This window comes from Triticum aestivum, chromosome 3A, assembly GCF_018294505.1.
Source record: "Triticum aestivum cultivar Chinese Spring chromosome 3A, IWGSC CS RefSeq v2.1, whole genome shotgun sequence".
In the NCBI taxonomy this organism is placed as follows: Eukaryota; Viridiplantae; Streptophyta; class Magnoliopsida; order Poales; family Poaceae; genus Triticum; species Triticum aestivum.
Genome location: NC_057800.1, coordinates 61,693,963 through 61,708,039, shown reverse-complemented (window position 1 = coordinate 61,708,039; position 14,077 = coordinate 61,693,963). Strand labels below are relative to the sequence as shown.

The following is a 14,077-nucleotide window of genomic DNA, read 5'->3' as shown; positions in this document are numbered from 1 at the left end:
ATACTTACCTGGACGGGGTCGACGGGCGATCAATAAGGCCCGTGGCCTAGGTTAGTGGCACACATTGCACCTGGTGAGTGCGCCGGCCTATCATCTCCCTAAGTGGGAGAGTGAACGTCGTAATTTGTGGTAGAGGAGGTACGCGTTCGTGCAGCCCTTGCCAATTCTGCGAAATTAAATTTTGGCCCCTGGTTTCGAAGCTGGCTTAAGCTTTTGCTTTGCTGCCTTTTACATCTAGGTCCCTGAATTATTGGCCCTTAACATTTCAGTCCTCACTTTGAGGTTCGCATTGAATTAAATTTCTTATTGAAGCATGGTCTATATATAAGCTTGTTAACGTAAGCATGGTCTGAGCTTCAAAGGACCACCCCCAACTCTGCAGTGCACGTGTCTTGCTAAAAGTCTCAATGACAAACCACAAGCGCAGCATCAACCTTTTTTTCCCATCAATGTGGTTATCTCGATTGTCGTCCGTTTCAAAACATGTATTGAGTCGAACAAAGAGTCTGAAACACACTAGTAAAAAATGGGACGCACTATGATTTCAGGATGATGTTAGGATCAATGCGGTGATGCTCGGTCAACGGGAGAAAGATGCGTCGCAGAAGGTGACGTTTGTGGCGAATCGTTTGTGTCGTATAATTCGATCAACCAAATAGGAAGTTGGTCGGTCGAGCACTTGCCCTCACGCATGAAACAATGAGACACACAAAAACCGTTTAAATGTCCTAGCTTAACCCAACCCAAGTTTGTGGCGAATCGTTTGTGTCATATAGTACACCTCGTTCCTTTTGTTTCTGGGGTACAAGCTTGCTTGTTTCCATCCAACGATTAGTCAATTTCTTTTTAATGGCGGCGCTTAGTTAGATCCCACCGATCGACCTTCTCAATACCTGGGTGAGCATCGGTTCGCTCCTGCCTGTGGTCATGGGGATTAGTTGTCCGTTTGGAAAACGCGTGCGAGCAAGCAGCAGTTTACTTAGATTGTGTGGATTAGTGACCATCAGACTTTTATGAAGATGGTCATTCAAATTCACTATGATTGTCCACTTGTTTTTTTGTTCCGGTACTCTCTAGGATTTATGGTTTTCATGGATATTGTTTTGTCCCGCCTTGTGATTTGTTTTTTCTTTGAACTAGGATAATCCATTTTTCGGTAGTTACAAGATGTAAACCCATTAAGCCGCACTTTATGGGCACCCTATGGGGGTATCATGTCATCATCAACACAGCGTCGGCTTATTGGACCGGGTGGGACACGCTCGTTGGTTGATGGTGGGAAGGAAATTTGAAAGAAGCTATGTAGTTGCCTCACCCCGCTCAAACACACTCGGTTTCCTCCCCTCATATCCGACAATGACGCGTGCTAGCTTGTCATGGTACGTAGGTTTATTTTGCATGGTTTTGTATGGTTATATGGGATGAAATATGAGAGACTCGAATGTACAACACCAAATATAAGGCGTGACATGTCACTGTTTGCGGACGCACCCAGTCACGTCCGCGGGCGTTTGAGTGGTCTGATTTGCCTAGTCCGGCCGTAGATGCTCTAACTTAGCCCATATTGAAGGTATTGCCTTTGGATAAACTTTATTCCTAGATTTTAGAGGTTTGTATATACAATGACTGTATAATCATGTCTTGACCAATATAGCTCTTTGAATCGTAAAAAAAAGTAAAAAAAATACTTATCCTTTTTTAGTGACCGTCAAATACATTTTTTCTACCACTAGCAAAAGGACCCATGCATTGTAACGGGATTTTTTTTATAATCTCCAATAGTCATGATCATATTTTGCTCAATCTCGTGAAATAATGTTTTTTTAACTCATGAACATATTTGCAATCTTGAACATTTTCAAATTCATAAGCACTTTTACAATTTTTTGAACATTTTCAGAAGCCAAGAATATTTTTTGAATTCATGAACATTTTATACTATTTGCAAACATTTTTTTTAACAATTTTCTTGAATCAGCGCACATTTCTAGCCGTGAACATTTTTCTGGAACAATTTTTGAAATACACGAAGATTTTTTTGATTTAACGTACATTTTGGAATCAACGAACATTTTAACAATAAATAAACTATTTTGTAAGTCACGAGCCGTTTTTAATTTTTAGTATATTTTTCCATTCACGAACATTTTTTGAATTGGTGAAATTTTGTTCAATTTCATGAATCTCTTTTAATACACGAACTCTAAAAAATCGTGAACATTTTATGATTTTCTGAACATTCGTTTTCAAAATCTTGAACATTTTTTGAATAAGAAAGCATTTCTTATAATTTTAGGAACATATTTTCAACCCACAAACATTTTATGATCTATTAAATATTTTATTTGAAAATCCTCAGTTTTTTAAATTTTTGGACCTTTTCGAAGTCCCAGATCATTTAAAGTAGAAAAAAAACAGAATGACCATGAAATATTTATCTGCCTTGCTGGGCTGAAGTGCGTCAATTAATTGTTATGCAACTTCTATTGGGCCATGCCCAGGCTACACCAATTCTGATGGGCTGTTCAGCCTCTCCCATTCTCTCAGTCCCAGGCTACAACCCCAACCTCCAAACACCTACCTCTGGAACCCTGACCTCGCCGCCGCCCGTCCGCTCGCACCACCGACGCCGGCGATCCCCACGCCGCCCTGGTTCTCACTCTTGCTCCGCCCGCGCGGCTTCATTTGAGCTCACCATTTCGTGGTCACATTACTCAGATTAGCTCTCGTGGTGCTGTTTGCAGATCTAGCATTGTCGACCTCAGCGATGGCGTCGCCGTCGTCGGACTCGGACAAGCGGGGCGAGCTGCGGCCCCCGGAACACATCGCCGGCGAGCTGCCCCGCGACGCGCTCTACGACATCCTGCTGCGTCTCCCGGCGAAGGATGTATGCCGCCTCCGCGCCGTCAGCCCCTCGTGGCGCTCTCTCACCTTGGACCCGCTCTTCGTCAAGGCCCACGCGGCCCGCCACCCGGGCCCGCTCCTCGCCACCACCTTCGCCGACGGCGAGTCCCGCGGCGTCAGCATCGTGGATCTGCTCTCCGGCAACGTCATCAAGCGGATACGCACCTCCGACCCCGACCTGAGAGTGCAGCGCACGCGCCTCGACCGTGTCTGCCTCGTCGGAGGGCGCCACCCTCTGGGCGTGCCTGTCACCCTGCTCGACCCGGCCACGGGTGCTGTCATCAGCTCGTCGCAAGTCATCTCCATGAAGTATGCTGGTTTGCTGAAGACCAGAAAGGCATCCATGGACTCGTGCATTTTTGGGAAAGTCCCCTCCACAGGAGTGTACAAGGCGTTCCGCTTCCTTGAAATTCGCCCTCTGGTTAGTCCGCAGCAGCTCTGCGAGGTCATGACTCTCAACGGCCGCAGCCCTGGACGGTGGAGGGCAAGACCAGGACCTCCGGGCCGTGTCTTTTCCGATCACACGATGAAAAGCGCGGCCATCGATGGGGTCGTGTATTTCTTGATGGATTTTTCAAACATGTATCAGTCGAAGGTGACCATCAAACCAGCCAGCATAGCTGCATTCAACCTGGAGACAGAAGTATGGATGCCGCCGATTGATGGTCCGGAACAAGTCAGCAGCTTATATGACGAAGAAGATGTGCTTCCTGTCTTCGAGGACCCCAGAGCTGTGGGGATTCTCTCCATAACCAATTTGAATGGGTCCTTAGTGGTGGCGCAGGTTCATCATAGTTCACCTCAATCGATGGACCTATGGTTTCTGATGGATCGTGAGAAAGGTGTCTGGGTTAAAAAGTACAGCACAGGTTATTACCGACGTGAGGATCATTTTAGTTATCCTTTGCTGGTGTTAGATGACGAGAGGATTGTCTTTGTGATGCAACTAACGGGGCTGCTACAGGTTTATGATCCAAAAACAGAAACTTACACAGATTTGTGGCAGCTGGAAGATTTCCAGTCTATGTGTATTTACACAGGAAATCTGCTGAGTCAAGAGGCTGGTTTTCACCGCTGAGGTGAGTACTGTATTTGTATGCACATATTTACCATGTGTCAGAGTGAGGCTATAAAAATGAGTTAAGCCAGTTCTAAGCGTCATTCTCAATAGTCAATACCCAATCATTTTTTTCTGATTTAGTTAAACTTGACTTGTTAATGTCGCTTGCAGTTATGTAGCTAGTAGCTCTCCCAGCTGATAATATAACAACTAACAATGACATCTAGTTGAATGTTGGTTTAAGGATCAATAAGTAGACCATGTAAATAATAGCTCCTCCTCACTGGAGTTTTGTGAAGAACCATTAAAAAAGGGATATACTGCCATCTTAGGAAGAAACTGGCAAATACTCTCTCTTTAACAAAATGTAAGATGTTTTTTATGCCCTATGCAAAACCAAAAAACGTGTTACATTTTGGTGCCGAGGGAGTATGTATTTGTAGGTTTATATTAATGTGATTTTACTAGATTAATGTAAACCGAAAGGGCTATTTCATTATTTTGATTCTTAAGGCCTTTTTGGTTATTCTTAGACGCCAAATTGGATTGCAGATTTACTGGGGCCTAGTTTGTATTAATCTTTATATGTACATCAAGCAGGATCTTCTAAGTCATATCTCACGAACTCCACTTTTTTTCATTCGCCCAACGATTAGCATGGTCATTAATGTATTAAGTATACCCTAAAATAGCCTAACAACATGCATGCATAGATTTTTACCATTTGGATGTCAGTGTGGGTTTTGGTGGTATTTTCTCCCAATCAACCTAAGTAGCACAGCGAATGTTTCTTCAGCCATTCTTTTGTATTGCTGTATTGTCAACTTATTGTATGCTCTTGTTTACTGACACAAGCTGGCTAACAGGCAAGCTGGTCAACAATGAGCATTTCAATTTCCTTTTCCTTTTTGCTCATTTAAGCTTCAGGGGCAACATAGTTATTATGATAATTTTGAAGAATATTTTTGTAGGCTAACAGAATGTGACATACTAATAAAGAGTGCAGCAGTTTCACCAGGCGCTAAGGATGGTGTGTTTTAGACCCGACGAATGGTATTCTATTGAAACGAGCAAATTTTGCCTTGAATTATCCTTTTTCGGTTAATAATAGTAATAACATAACACTGTCTTATTAGTTGATACACCAAGTGTGTTGATTAAGGCCGTGTTTGGCATTGTGGTGGATTATGATATCCTATTTGGTTGAACCGATTTTACATGTCTTGTCATTTTTGTGTCAGCTTTGGGTGTCATCTTCAGAAAAGGAGCTGAAAATTGCGTTTGGAATTTTTATGCGTTGTAATTGTCAATGATCCTTTTTATGCTGCCGAATTTTTATCCCCACCATGGCGTAGCACAGGAGTATATCGCTGGCTTCACTCTCTGTTTGCTTGGTGTCTAATGTATCTGCTGCTCTTTGCGCTTACAGGCCAAGCATTCTACAACGTGCATCATCCAAAGAGGCGCCACTCTTTTTCCTGATGACGATGTCGCGTGCTGCTAATTTGTCGATGAAGCCAGTTTGCTCAGTTGAATTGTGCGAGCCTTCTCGTGAATCTTTTTACCGTCTGTAGAATCTACTTTGCTAGTATGTTTCGCTTGCATGTGTGGATGGACCATGCGTGACAATGTCCTGGAGGACTCTTAATCATGTATGCATCGGATTGTCATCTATCCTTTGTCTTTTTGTGAAAGCAGGACTGACAGTTTGGCTTTGTGACTCTAATTTCAAAATACATTGTCTGCGAGTCTCTCTTAGGAGAGGCCATGAATTTGGAAAAGAAAATTACAACTTCATGGAATAATTGTTATCTTGGGAGCTGGGAAAAAATAATCTTAAAACCATGAAAATTCGAGACCGGTCCCTTTTTTTTTTCTTTCTGTTGTAACCCTATTGGAACGTGGTAGAAACTTTACACTGTCATGGTTTTCTGCATTACTGAAACGTGTCAGTTTTGTGTTAACTTGAACGAGCCTTCTTGTATTCCAGTAGCTAGTCAGGCTGTAGAACCATGTTGGCAAAAATCCCTTGGATCGTGTGAAGATGCGTGGGCTAATCTAATCAGCACGAGGGACAGGAGGAGATCGTCGCCCAACGCACGCGATCGCCATTTCACATGGCCGGATGGATTCTCCACGGAATCTGAGGCAGACAGGCGGGCCCTACCTTAGCGCACGCACTCTCCGTCCCTCTCTATAAGCTCGTGTGATGAGCCATCTGGACGGATAGCATCTGGATCTCGGACTGGTAGTTGTTATTAGTCTTCAGGCAACAGAAAGAGAGCGAGCATGGCAGGGCAGGGCAGCTACAGCCGGCTCGCCGCCGACGAGGCCGCCGCCGCCGCGACATCCGCCGACGACTACGACTCCAAAAAGCTCCGGCTGCTCGGCTACGAACCGCAGCTCAAGCGCAATCTCTCGTACGTGCTCCTCCTAGTCCTACTCCACATTAACTTTTCACCGTCTCCATTTCATTTGATTCAGAAATCGCACTTGCTAAAGCGTGCTGCGAATGCATGCAGGCTGCTGTCCAACTTCTCGGTGACCTTCTCGATCGTGTCGGTGCTGACGGGCATCACGACGCTGTACGGGACGGGGCTCGAGTTCGGCGGGCCGGTCACCATGGTCTACGGCTGGCCCATCGCCGGCGCCTTCACCGTCGTCGTCGGGTTGGCCATGGCCGAGATCTGCTCCGCCTACCCGACCTCCGGCGGCCTCTACTTCTGGAGCGCCAGGCTCTGCACCGAGCGACGCTGGGGCCCCTTCGCCTCCTGGCTCACCGGATGGTAAGATCACTCAACTCACTTCACTTATTGCAGTCGACCGTGCAATTCGTACTAGCCCGCCATGAATGAACTGAAGAAATTGGAGTACTACGTGGTTAAGTCCTGCCCGTGCAATACCGGAATATCCATTTCTCAAGATAAAAAACCCTGGAATTTCTGGGAGGGAGGGGGCGTAAAAGTCTTGACATGACGAATTTTGAGGCGACTGCACGTGCTTCTCCTTGAAACTATAGTGCGAAAATTAGATGTTGAATTGAATGGGCGTAGTTTTGCCTCAAGCTGGAAAGAGACGTGCAAATATCTTTTGATTCATTTCTTTGCATGAACTGGACCGGTTGAACACGAGTAGTACATCTAGTCCGGCCGGCACACAGAGTCCATGCTGCACTGCATGTGCGCTGCCCAAATGATCCCATTCTTATTTCTTTTTCAAACGACATTTCCACAGCAGTCTTTTTTTCTTTCAGAAAAGGATCAAACCTATACTCCCTCCATTCCACAATGTAGTGCTTCCTCTATCTACGTGCTTCAACTTTGACCGTAAATTTAACTATCAAGACCGATTGCGGCGGGAGCAAAAGTTATATCAGTGATTTCGTATTCGAAAGAAGTTTTTAATTATGTAACTTTTTCTCCCGCCGCAGTCGGTCTCATTCGTTAAATTTATGGTCAAAGTTCGACCTCGGAAAGCGCGGGCGCACTATATTTTAGAATGGAGGGAGTATTATAAGGATTTATCAAAAATATAAAACACCTCAAACATAATAAAAAAAAACATCGAGGTCCATGTACCATCAAACGAGACTACTGCCACCGCCAAAACGAAGCCAGTCTGACCTTGTCGATGACAACGGGGATGTCTTCATGCACATATCCATAAGGATCAGCGCCTCGGAGGAGCTCGTCTAATATGGTCTGACAACTGAACTTGAGAAGGACCGAAGCTCAAAAAATTGACTTGAAAAAGAAACGTCCACATCCGCCCAAGCGCCCCCTCCCCCTACGAGGACTAACCCTATTTATCTATTAGCGGAAGCCGAGGCATCAAGATTCTTCTCCGTGCCACCAACCGTCGGAGCGGCTGGCAGTTCCACAACCGTCTTAGCTAGCAGATTCTGTGACAATCAGAATCGGGATAGAAATTGGAATAATCTTTTTCTTTGCTCCATCCAATCAGATGGAATCAAAGTTGCCAGTCTGTGCTAGTGCAAATGGATCTGCATTTGACGTTGTTTAACGGGGTGACGTGGATCTTTGGCTTGTGTTCATGTGCTCGCTCCACTTGCGTGCTTTGACATGTGCGGCTGGCCACTAGACTCCTGATTCACGCCATAGAATCTGATCTTGATTTTTTTTTTCTGGGAAAAATCTGATTTTGATTTGATGGTGACGGGTGTTTGGATAGTAGTATATGCTACTATTAGTATGGGGAGAACATTCAGTGATATCATTGAATAGTACTCCATTTGTAAAGAAATATAAGAGCATTTAGATCAAGTGATCTAAACGCTCTTATATTTTTACACGGAGGGAGTAGTATATGCTACTATTAGTATGGGGAGAATATACAGTGATATCAACTCCCAGATCCACATGCTCTCATTGTTTAAAAAAATCAATTCTAAATATTTTAATTTTTCGAAAAAATGTGACTGTTCAGAAGGAATGTGTTACAACCCATAAAAAATCAGCTTCAAATTCAAAATGCACATTGAGAAAAAAAAGATCTAGACGTGAATAGTGTTAATTTTGCTTTTGCCTTTTTGTGACGAGTAAAGTGCATTGTAGGTCCTTGAATTATTTCTGGGGGGTCACGTAGGTCCTCAAAATATGAAAATCGTTATCCGGGTCCTTGAAGTGCAGTAAGCGTGGCATACAGGTCCAACGTTTGCTTGACCCCATCTGACTGGCCAGCTGGTGCCGTTGACCGTGACAAGTCGGATAGGGGGACCCACAGGTAACGGACATTTTTTACATTATCGTTCGCAAACATTGTTTTAAAGTCACAAGTCACAAATATTTCTTTTAAATGTTCACAGCTTACAAAAATGTTCTCAAATCACACATGATTTTAAATTTATCGTTCGTGAACATTTTTATAAATTTGTGAACAAATATTTTTCAAATTTATTGTTCATGAACTTTTTTTATGTCGCAAACCACATATATTTTTAAAGTCATGAACAAATATGTTTTTAAAATATTTTCCAAATTTATCGTTTGCAAACATCTTCAAATTTATTGTTCACGAACATTTTTTCAAAGTCATGAACAAATATTTTTCGAATTTATCGTTTGTGAACATTTTCAAATTTATCGGATTTTTGACTGTTTTTTGCTATCTTTTTAATTTACTCTTCACCCGTGCATTGTTCATCGCGTATGAAAACTGTTTGCCGATGCACTGTCCACCAACATCCGTTATCCTACGGGGCCCCTATCTGGCGTGTCACGGTTAACAGTGCTAGCTGGCCAGTCAGATGGGGTTAGGCAGATTTTGGACCTGAATGACACACTTATTGCACTTCGAGGATCTGGATGACGATTTTCATAGTTCGAGGACATACGTGATACTCCTGCAATAGTTCGAGGACCTACAGTGCACTTCACTCTTTTGTGACACTGTTCATGCTAAATTTGTCATTTTTGGTTTCTCAATGTGTATTTCGAATTTGAACCTGATTCTTTTAGGTGCCGTAGACACATGCCTTGTGAACACGAAACATTTAAAATTGCTGTTTGAAAGTTGGTATCATGTGAGTATTTAAGGGATGGTATCACATGATACTTTCCCTATCAGTATGTATGGTTCTTCTAATTTTTTTAGAACCAGTATGGTTCTTCTAGTTGGGACAAGACAAGAACCATTCCGGTAAATTATCTGTTTCGAGACAGCCTCTAATGATGTGATGTTTGTTGTCTACTCCCTCGGCTGCGTTGGCGTTGCATGCATGCAGGTTTAACATCGTCGGACAGGTAAAAACTCTCAACCTTCGTCTGTCTGAATGTGTTTTCTCATTCACTCTGAACTCTGAAGTGACAGGAGAAAGAATTTTGTTGCAGTGGGCAGTGACAACGAGCGTGGACTACTCGCTGGCGCAGCTGATCCAGGTGATCATCCTGCTGAGCACCGGCGGCAACAACGGCGGAGGGTACCTGGCGTCCAAGTACGAGGTCATCGCCATCCACGCCGCCATCCTGCTCAGCCACGCCCTCATCAACAGCCTCCCCATTGCGTGGCTCTCCTTCTTCGGCCAGTTCGCGGCCGCTTGGAACATGCTAGGTGTCTTCGTCCTCATGATCGCCGTGCCGGCCGTTGCTACGGAGAGGGCCAGTGCCAAGTTCGTCTTCACCAGTTTCAACACCGACAACAGTGCCGGAATACACAGCCATCTCTACATCTTCCTCCTGGGGCTCCTCATGAGCCAGTACACGCTCTTAGGATACGACGCGTCGGCGCATATGGTAATTGAGGAGAGCTTTTGTAGGTGTTAGGACACTGACAACATATGTAGGTCTCTTGGTAACGCTATTTTGCTCATGCATGCATGGCATTGGCATGCGCGCAGACGGAGGAGACCAAGAACGCAGACACGAACGGGCCCATCGGGATCATCAGCGCCATCGGCATATCGATAGTGGTCGGCTGGGGATACATACTCGGCGTCACCTTCGCCGTCAAGGACATACCCTCCCTGCTGAGCCCCGACAATGAAGCTGGAGGGTACGCCATCGCCCAGGTCTTCTACCAAGCCTTCAAGAGTCGCTACGGCAGCGGCGTCGGCGGGATCGTCTGCCTGGGGATCGTCGCCGTCGCCATTTACTTCTGCGGCATGAGCTCCGTCACAAGTAACTCGAGGTGATCATCATCGTCTTCTTGGGTATCTGCATGCACTTCTCGATCGGCACATAGCTAGATCTGAAATCTCACAATTTCCACGTGTTTGATGGCTAGGATGGCGTATGCTTTCTCGAGAGACGGCGCCATGCCGCTGTCGTCCGTGTGGCACAAAGTTAACGAGCACGAGGTGCCCATCAACGCCGTCTGGCTCTCGGCTTTCGTCTCCCTCTGCATGGCGTTGCCGGTAAACATGAACCCTCTTGTCTGGATTGACACCCAGTAGTCAATGTACTACTACAACAGTACAACTACATGCTCCAGTTAATCCTGCGCTGATAAACCCTCCGATTGGAAACTGCAGTCGCTGGGCAGCCTGGTGGCGTTCCAGGCCATGGTGTCGATCGCCACGATCGGGCTCTACATCGCGTACGCGCTGCCCATCTTCTTCCGGGTGACGCTGGCGCGGAAGCACTTCGTGCCGGGGCCCTTCAACCTCGGGCGCTATGGCGTGCTGGTGGGGTGGGTGGCCGTGCTCTGGGTGGTGACCATCACCGTGCTCTTCTCGCTGCCGGTGATGTACCCGGTGACCAGGGACACGCTCAACTACACGCCGGTCGCCGTCGGCGGGCTCTTCATCCTCGTCTTGACGTCTTGGGTCGTCAGTGCTAGGCACTGGTTCAAGGGACCCGTCACCAATTTGAGCGGCTAGTTTCAAAGTGTGCGAAATTGTTGTGGCGGAACGCCATGTGACGGGAATTTTGCTGGGAGGATTAGTTGTCCACTGCAGCTACTGTAGGCTGGTTGTGTCCAGATTCTTAATAAAATCTCATAGAATACAAAGGCCTTCCACAGGAGAGATGTTGTAATTAATTTCTTCAACATGACTGGAAGGCGTGCGATTGCCCTAAATCTTACTCCCTCCGTTCGGAATTACTTGTCTCGAATATGAATGTATCTAGAACTAAAATACGTCTAGATACATTCATTTCTGTGACAAGTAATTCCGAACGGAGGGAGTACCTGTTTTTTCTTTAATTTGCGGGTAAATCATATCGTGTTTGTTTCGCGAGAGATTTGGATTTTGGATTTTTTAAATGACTCCACATTATTTTTCATTAAAGAAACCACTAAAATTTAAAGAAAATTTAAAAATAAAGCATCAAATCAACGGAACAAACCGAAGTATGAGGCAAAGAGAACACTACATGCTCTCTCCCTAAGCTCACCAGCCATTCAAGCAACCAGACAATTTTTTGTGACTTAAATTATTAACACAAGGAAAGCATCTACGCAGCAACATAATCTGATACTCCCTCCCTGCATATAAGATTTAGTCAAAGTCAAACTTTATCAACTTTGACTAAGTTTATAGATTTTTTTTTCAAGATTCACAATATGAATTCAATATTGTTAGATTCATCATGAAATTAATTTTCATACCACATAGTTTTAGTATTGTAGATGTTGATATATTTTCAAACAAAGTTGGTGAAACTTTATAAACTTTGACTTTGACCAAATCTTATATGCAGACTAAAAAGAAACGGAGGGAGTAAGAAACAAAGTTTTTCAGGCACATAATTGAAGAACGATATCACAACACATAGAAAACTCAGCGCAGCAACAAAATCTGCTAAGAAACAAAGTTTTTCAGAAGAACAAGAATGGTCGAAGAGCCACCATAGGCAAATAGATGTCGTCACAACGCTTCAATCTTCAACACCATGGGGTTCCATCCATGACTTATTGCAAACACCTCATAGAGCGCCTTCTTAATCATTTCCACTCCTTCAATTCTTTCTCGCTCGATGTTTTTATGCAAGCACGAGTGTCAACAAAATGGGAATTGATATGTGACATTTTTTTTAAATCTGGTGATTTGCAACAAAGGATGGTGTTGCAAACAACAGCGAGGTGCTGGTGCCTTTGCAACGTTGTTTGTGTTGTGAAGGGGCTTTGCAACATCATCTATGTTGCAAAGGGGCTTCAGAACATGTGGCAGTTGAGCATTGCAAAGGGGTTTGCTGTGGACACAACACAGGCCACGTTGTGAAGGTACAAAACGCTTCGACGGGTGCGCAACATAAGCATGGCAAAAATGAAATAAAATTATTTTGCTTTTGCCACGGAATGACAATTGTGATAATTGTCAAAAGTTAAGAGTGTCAAAAGTGAAATGTCAAAATTTAGAATGGCATAAGGAAAATTGGCAAAATCTAGACTGGCAAAAATAAAATTTTCCCTTCTTCAAGGCGTCAACCGGGGACTGCTTATGGTAGTGGAGTTGCTGGTGGTTCAGAGTCGGCATGAAATGGCTTATGCTGTCCCCGGTCTACTAGTTCCTGAGTAATCTTCTGCACAACTCTAGTATATTAATTCAGTGCTCACTACCAGTTCATGTTTTCTGCTGTTTTTGAATTTTAGGAAAAATATATTGGATTAGGATCCTTTTTTCCTCTATGTGTATTTTACATACCACACCAATTTTCTATAGAAAATTTCTAATTTCTATTAAATCAAAATAAGATAATATAAAATATTATATTATTGTTGGAAAAAATTGCCATTTGATTTGATACATATTATGGGGCCTCAAAAGATTCCGAAAAAAACCCAAAGCTTAGGATGCGTGAAGAGACATTGGAGCCAAGGCCCAACGCCTGGGTGGCCTAGGGTGCCTATGCGCCCCTGCAGGCCTCTGCAGGCCCAAAGGCGTCCGAGGGGCATCTACGCACCCTAGGGCTCCCCTCTGCCCTCTTGTGTCTGATGGCTTTATATACCCCCAAAACATCCCTCAGAATTATCGACCAATTACAGTGAGCCCCCCCTTTTCTCTCTCCGTCTGTCACAAAGACATTAATCCAAAAAATTCTCGATAAATTTCCAACAACAGATAGATTCAATTTTTGTATTGATAGGACAAATCCATGGGGCAGCGGATTCAACTTCTTTATTTATTGAGAGCAAGATAGACATACACTTGAAAACAACATACAATGGTTACAACATCAACCCAACAGTAAACTGGCATATGCATCCCCACACGGACTTACGTAGCACTCCAAGACAATTATATGTCTTGAAGCTCACATATTTGTTCTTTATCGAGACACACTGCACGACATTACATACAATACACACAAAAGACGTAGGCATGGATAGAACTAAAAGAAAATGATGATTCAAGTTCAGGCCGTACGTACGGCTTAATGATCCATCTCTTACCATCTGCCCCCCTCATGAAGATTTTAGTTCAATCTTCGGAGGGTTTTGCGACTCCACTTGCTTCAGGGCAACAAAACCATGTAGCAGGGCTGCAGAGGCAATCCTCAGAGGGTTTTGCGACTCCGCTTGCTGGAGGGCAACACCACCATGTAGCAGGGCTGCAGAGGCAATCCTCGGAGGGTTTTGCGACTTCGCTTGCTGGAGGGCAACACCACCATGTAGCAGGGCTGCAGAGGCAATCCTCGGAGGGTTTTGCGACTC

The 14,077-nt window shown here is 44.4% G+C and overlaps 2 protein-coding genes and 1 non-coding gene across 4 annotated transcripts; all 3 read left to right on the top strand.

Moving 5' to 3' along the window:
• On the top strand, window positions 1-161 carry LOC123063933 (U1 spliceosomal RNA). The gene has a single exon (XR_006430629.1). It is a non-coding gene; the product is annotated as a U1 spliceosomal RNA (small nuclear RNA).
• A 2,355-nt stretch (window positions 162-2,516) lies between these two features.
• Window positions 2,517-5,698, top strand: LOC123060287 (uncharacterized). 2 transcript variants are annotated; one of them, XR_006427838.1, is made up of 4 exons: window positions 2,517-2,652; window positions 2,745-3,983; window positions 4,936-5,017; window positions 5,394-5,698. XR_006427838.1 is itself a non-coding variant. In XM_044482909.1 (3 exons), exons 1-2 carry the CDS (start codon window positions 2,517-2,519, stop codon window positions 3,980-3,982), a joined length of 1,374 nt encoding a protein of 457 aa, XP_044338844.1. In that variant the 3' UTR covers window position 3,983; window positions 5,394-5,698. The 2 variants fall into 2 exon arrangements, 1 of the variants encoding a protein (XP_044338844.1); XM_044482909.1 differs by lacking the exon at window positions 4,936-5,017.
• Window positions 5,699-6,177: 479 nt separating this feature from the next.
• Window positions 6,178-11,475, top strand: LOC123060286 (amino-acid permease BAT1 homolog). The gene is made up of 7 exons (XM_044482908.1): window positions 6,178-6,384; window positions 6,487-6,750; window positions 9,708-9,726; window positions 9,814-10,215; window positions 10,320-10,609; window positions 10,706-10,835; window positions 10,953-11,475. The coding sequence occupies exons 1-7, from the start codon at window positions 6,254-6,256 to the stop codon at window positions 11,298-11,300; spliced, it is 1,584 nt and encodes a 527-aa protein (XP_044338843.1). The 5' UTR covers window positions 6,178-6,253; the 3' UTR covers window positions 11,301-11,475.
• The last annotated feature ends 2,602 nt before the right edge of the window (window positions 11,476-14,077 follow it).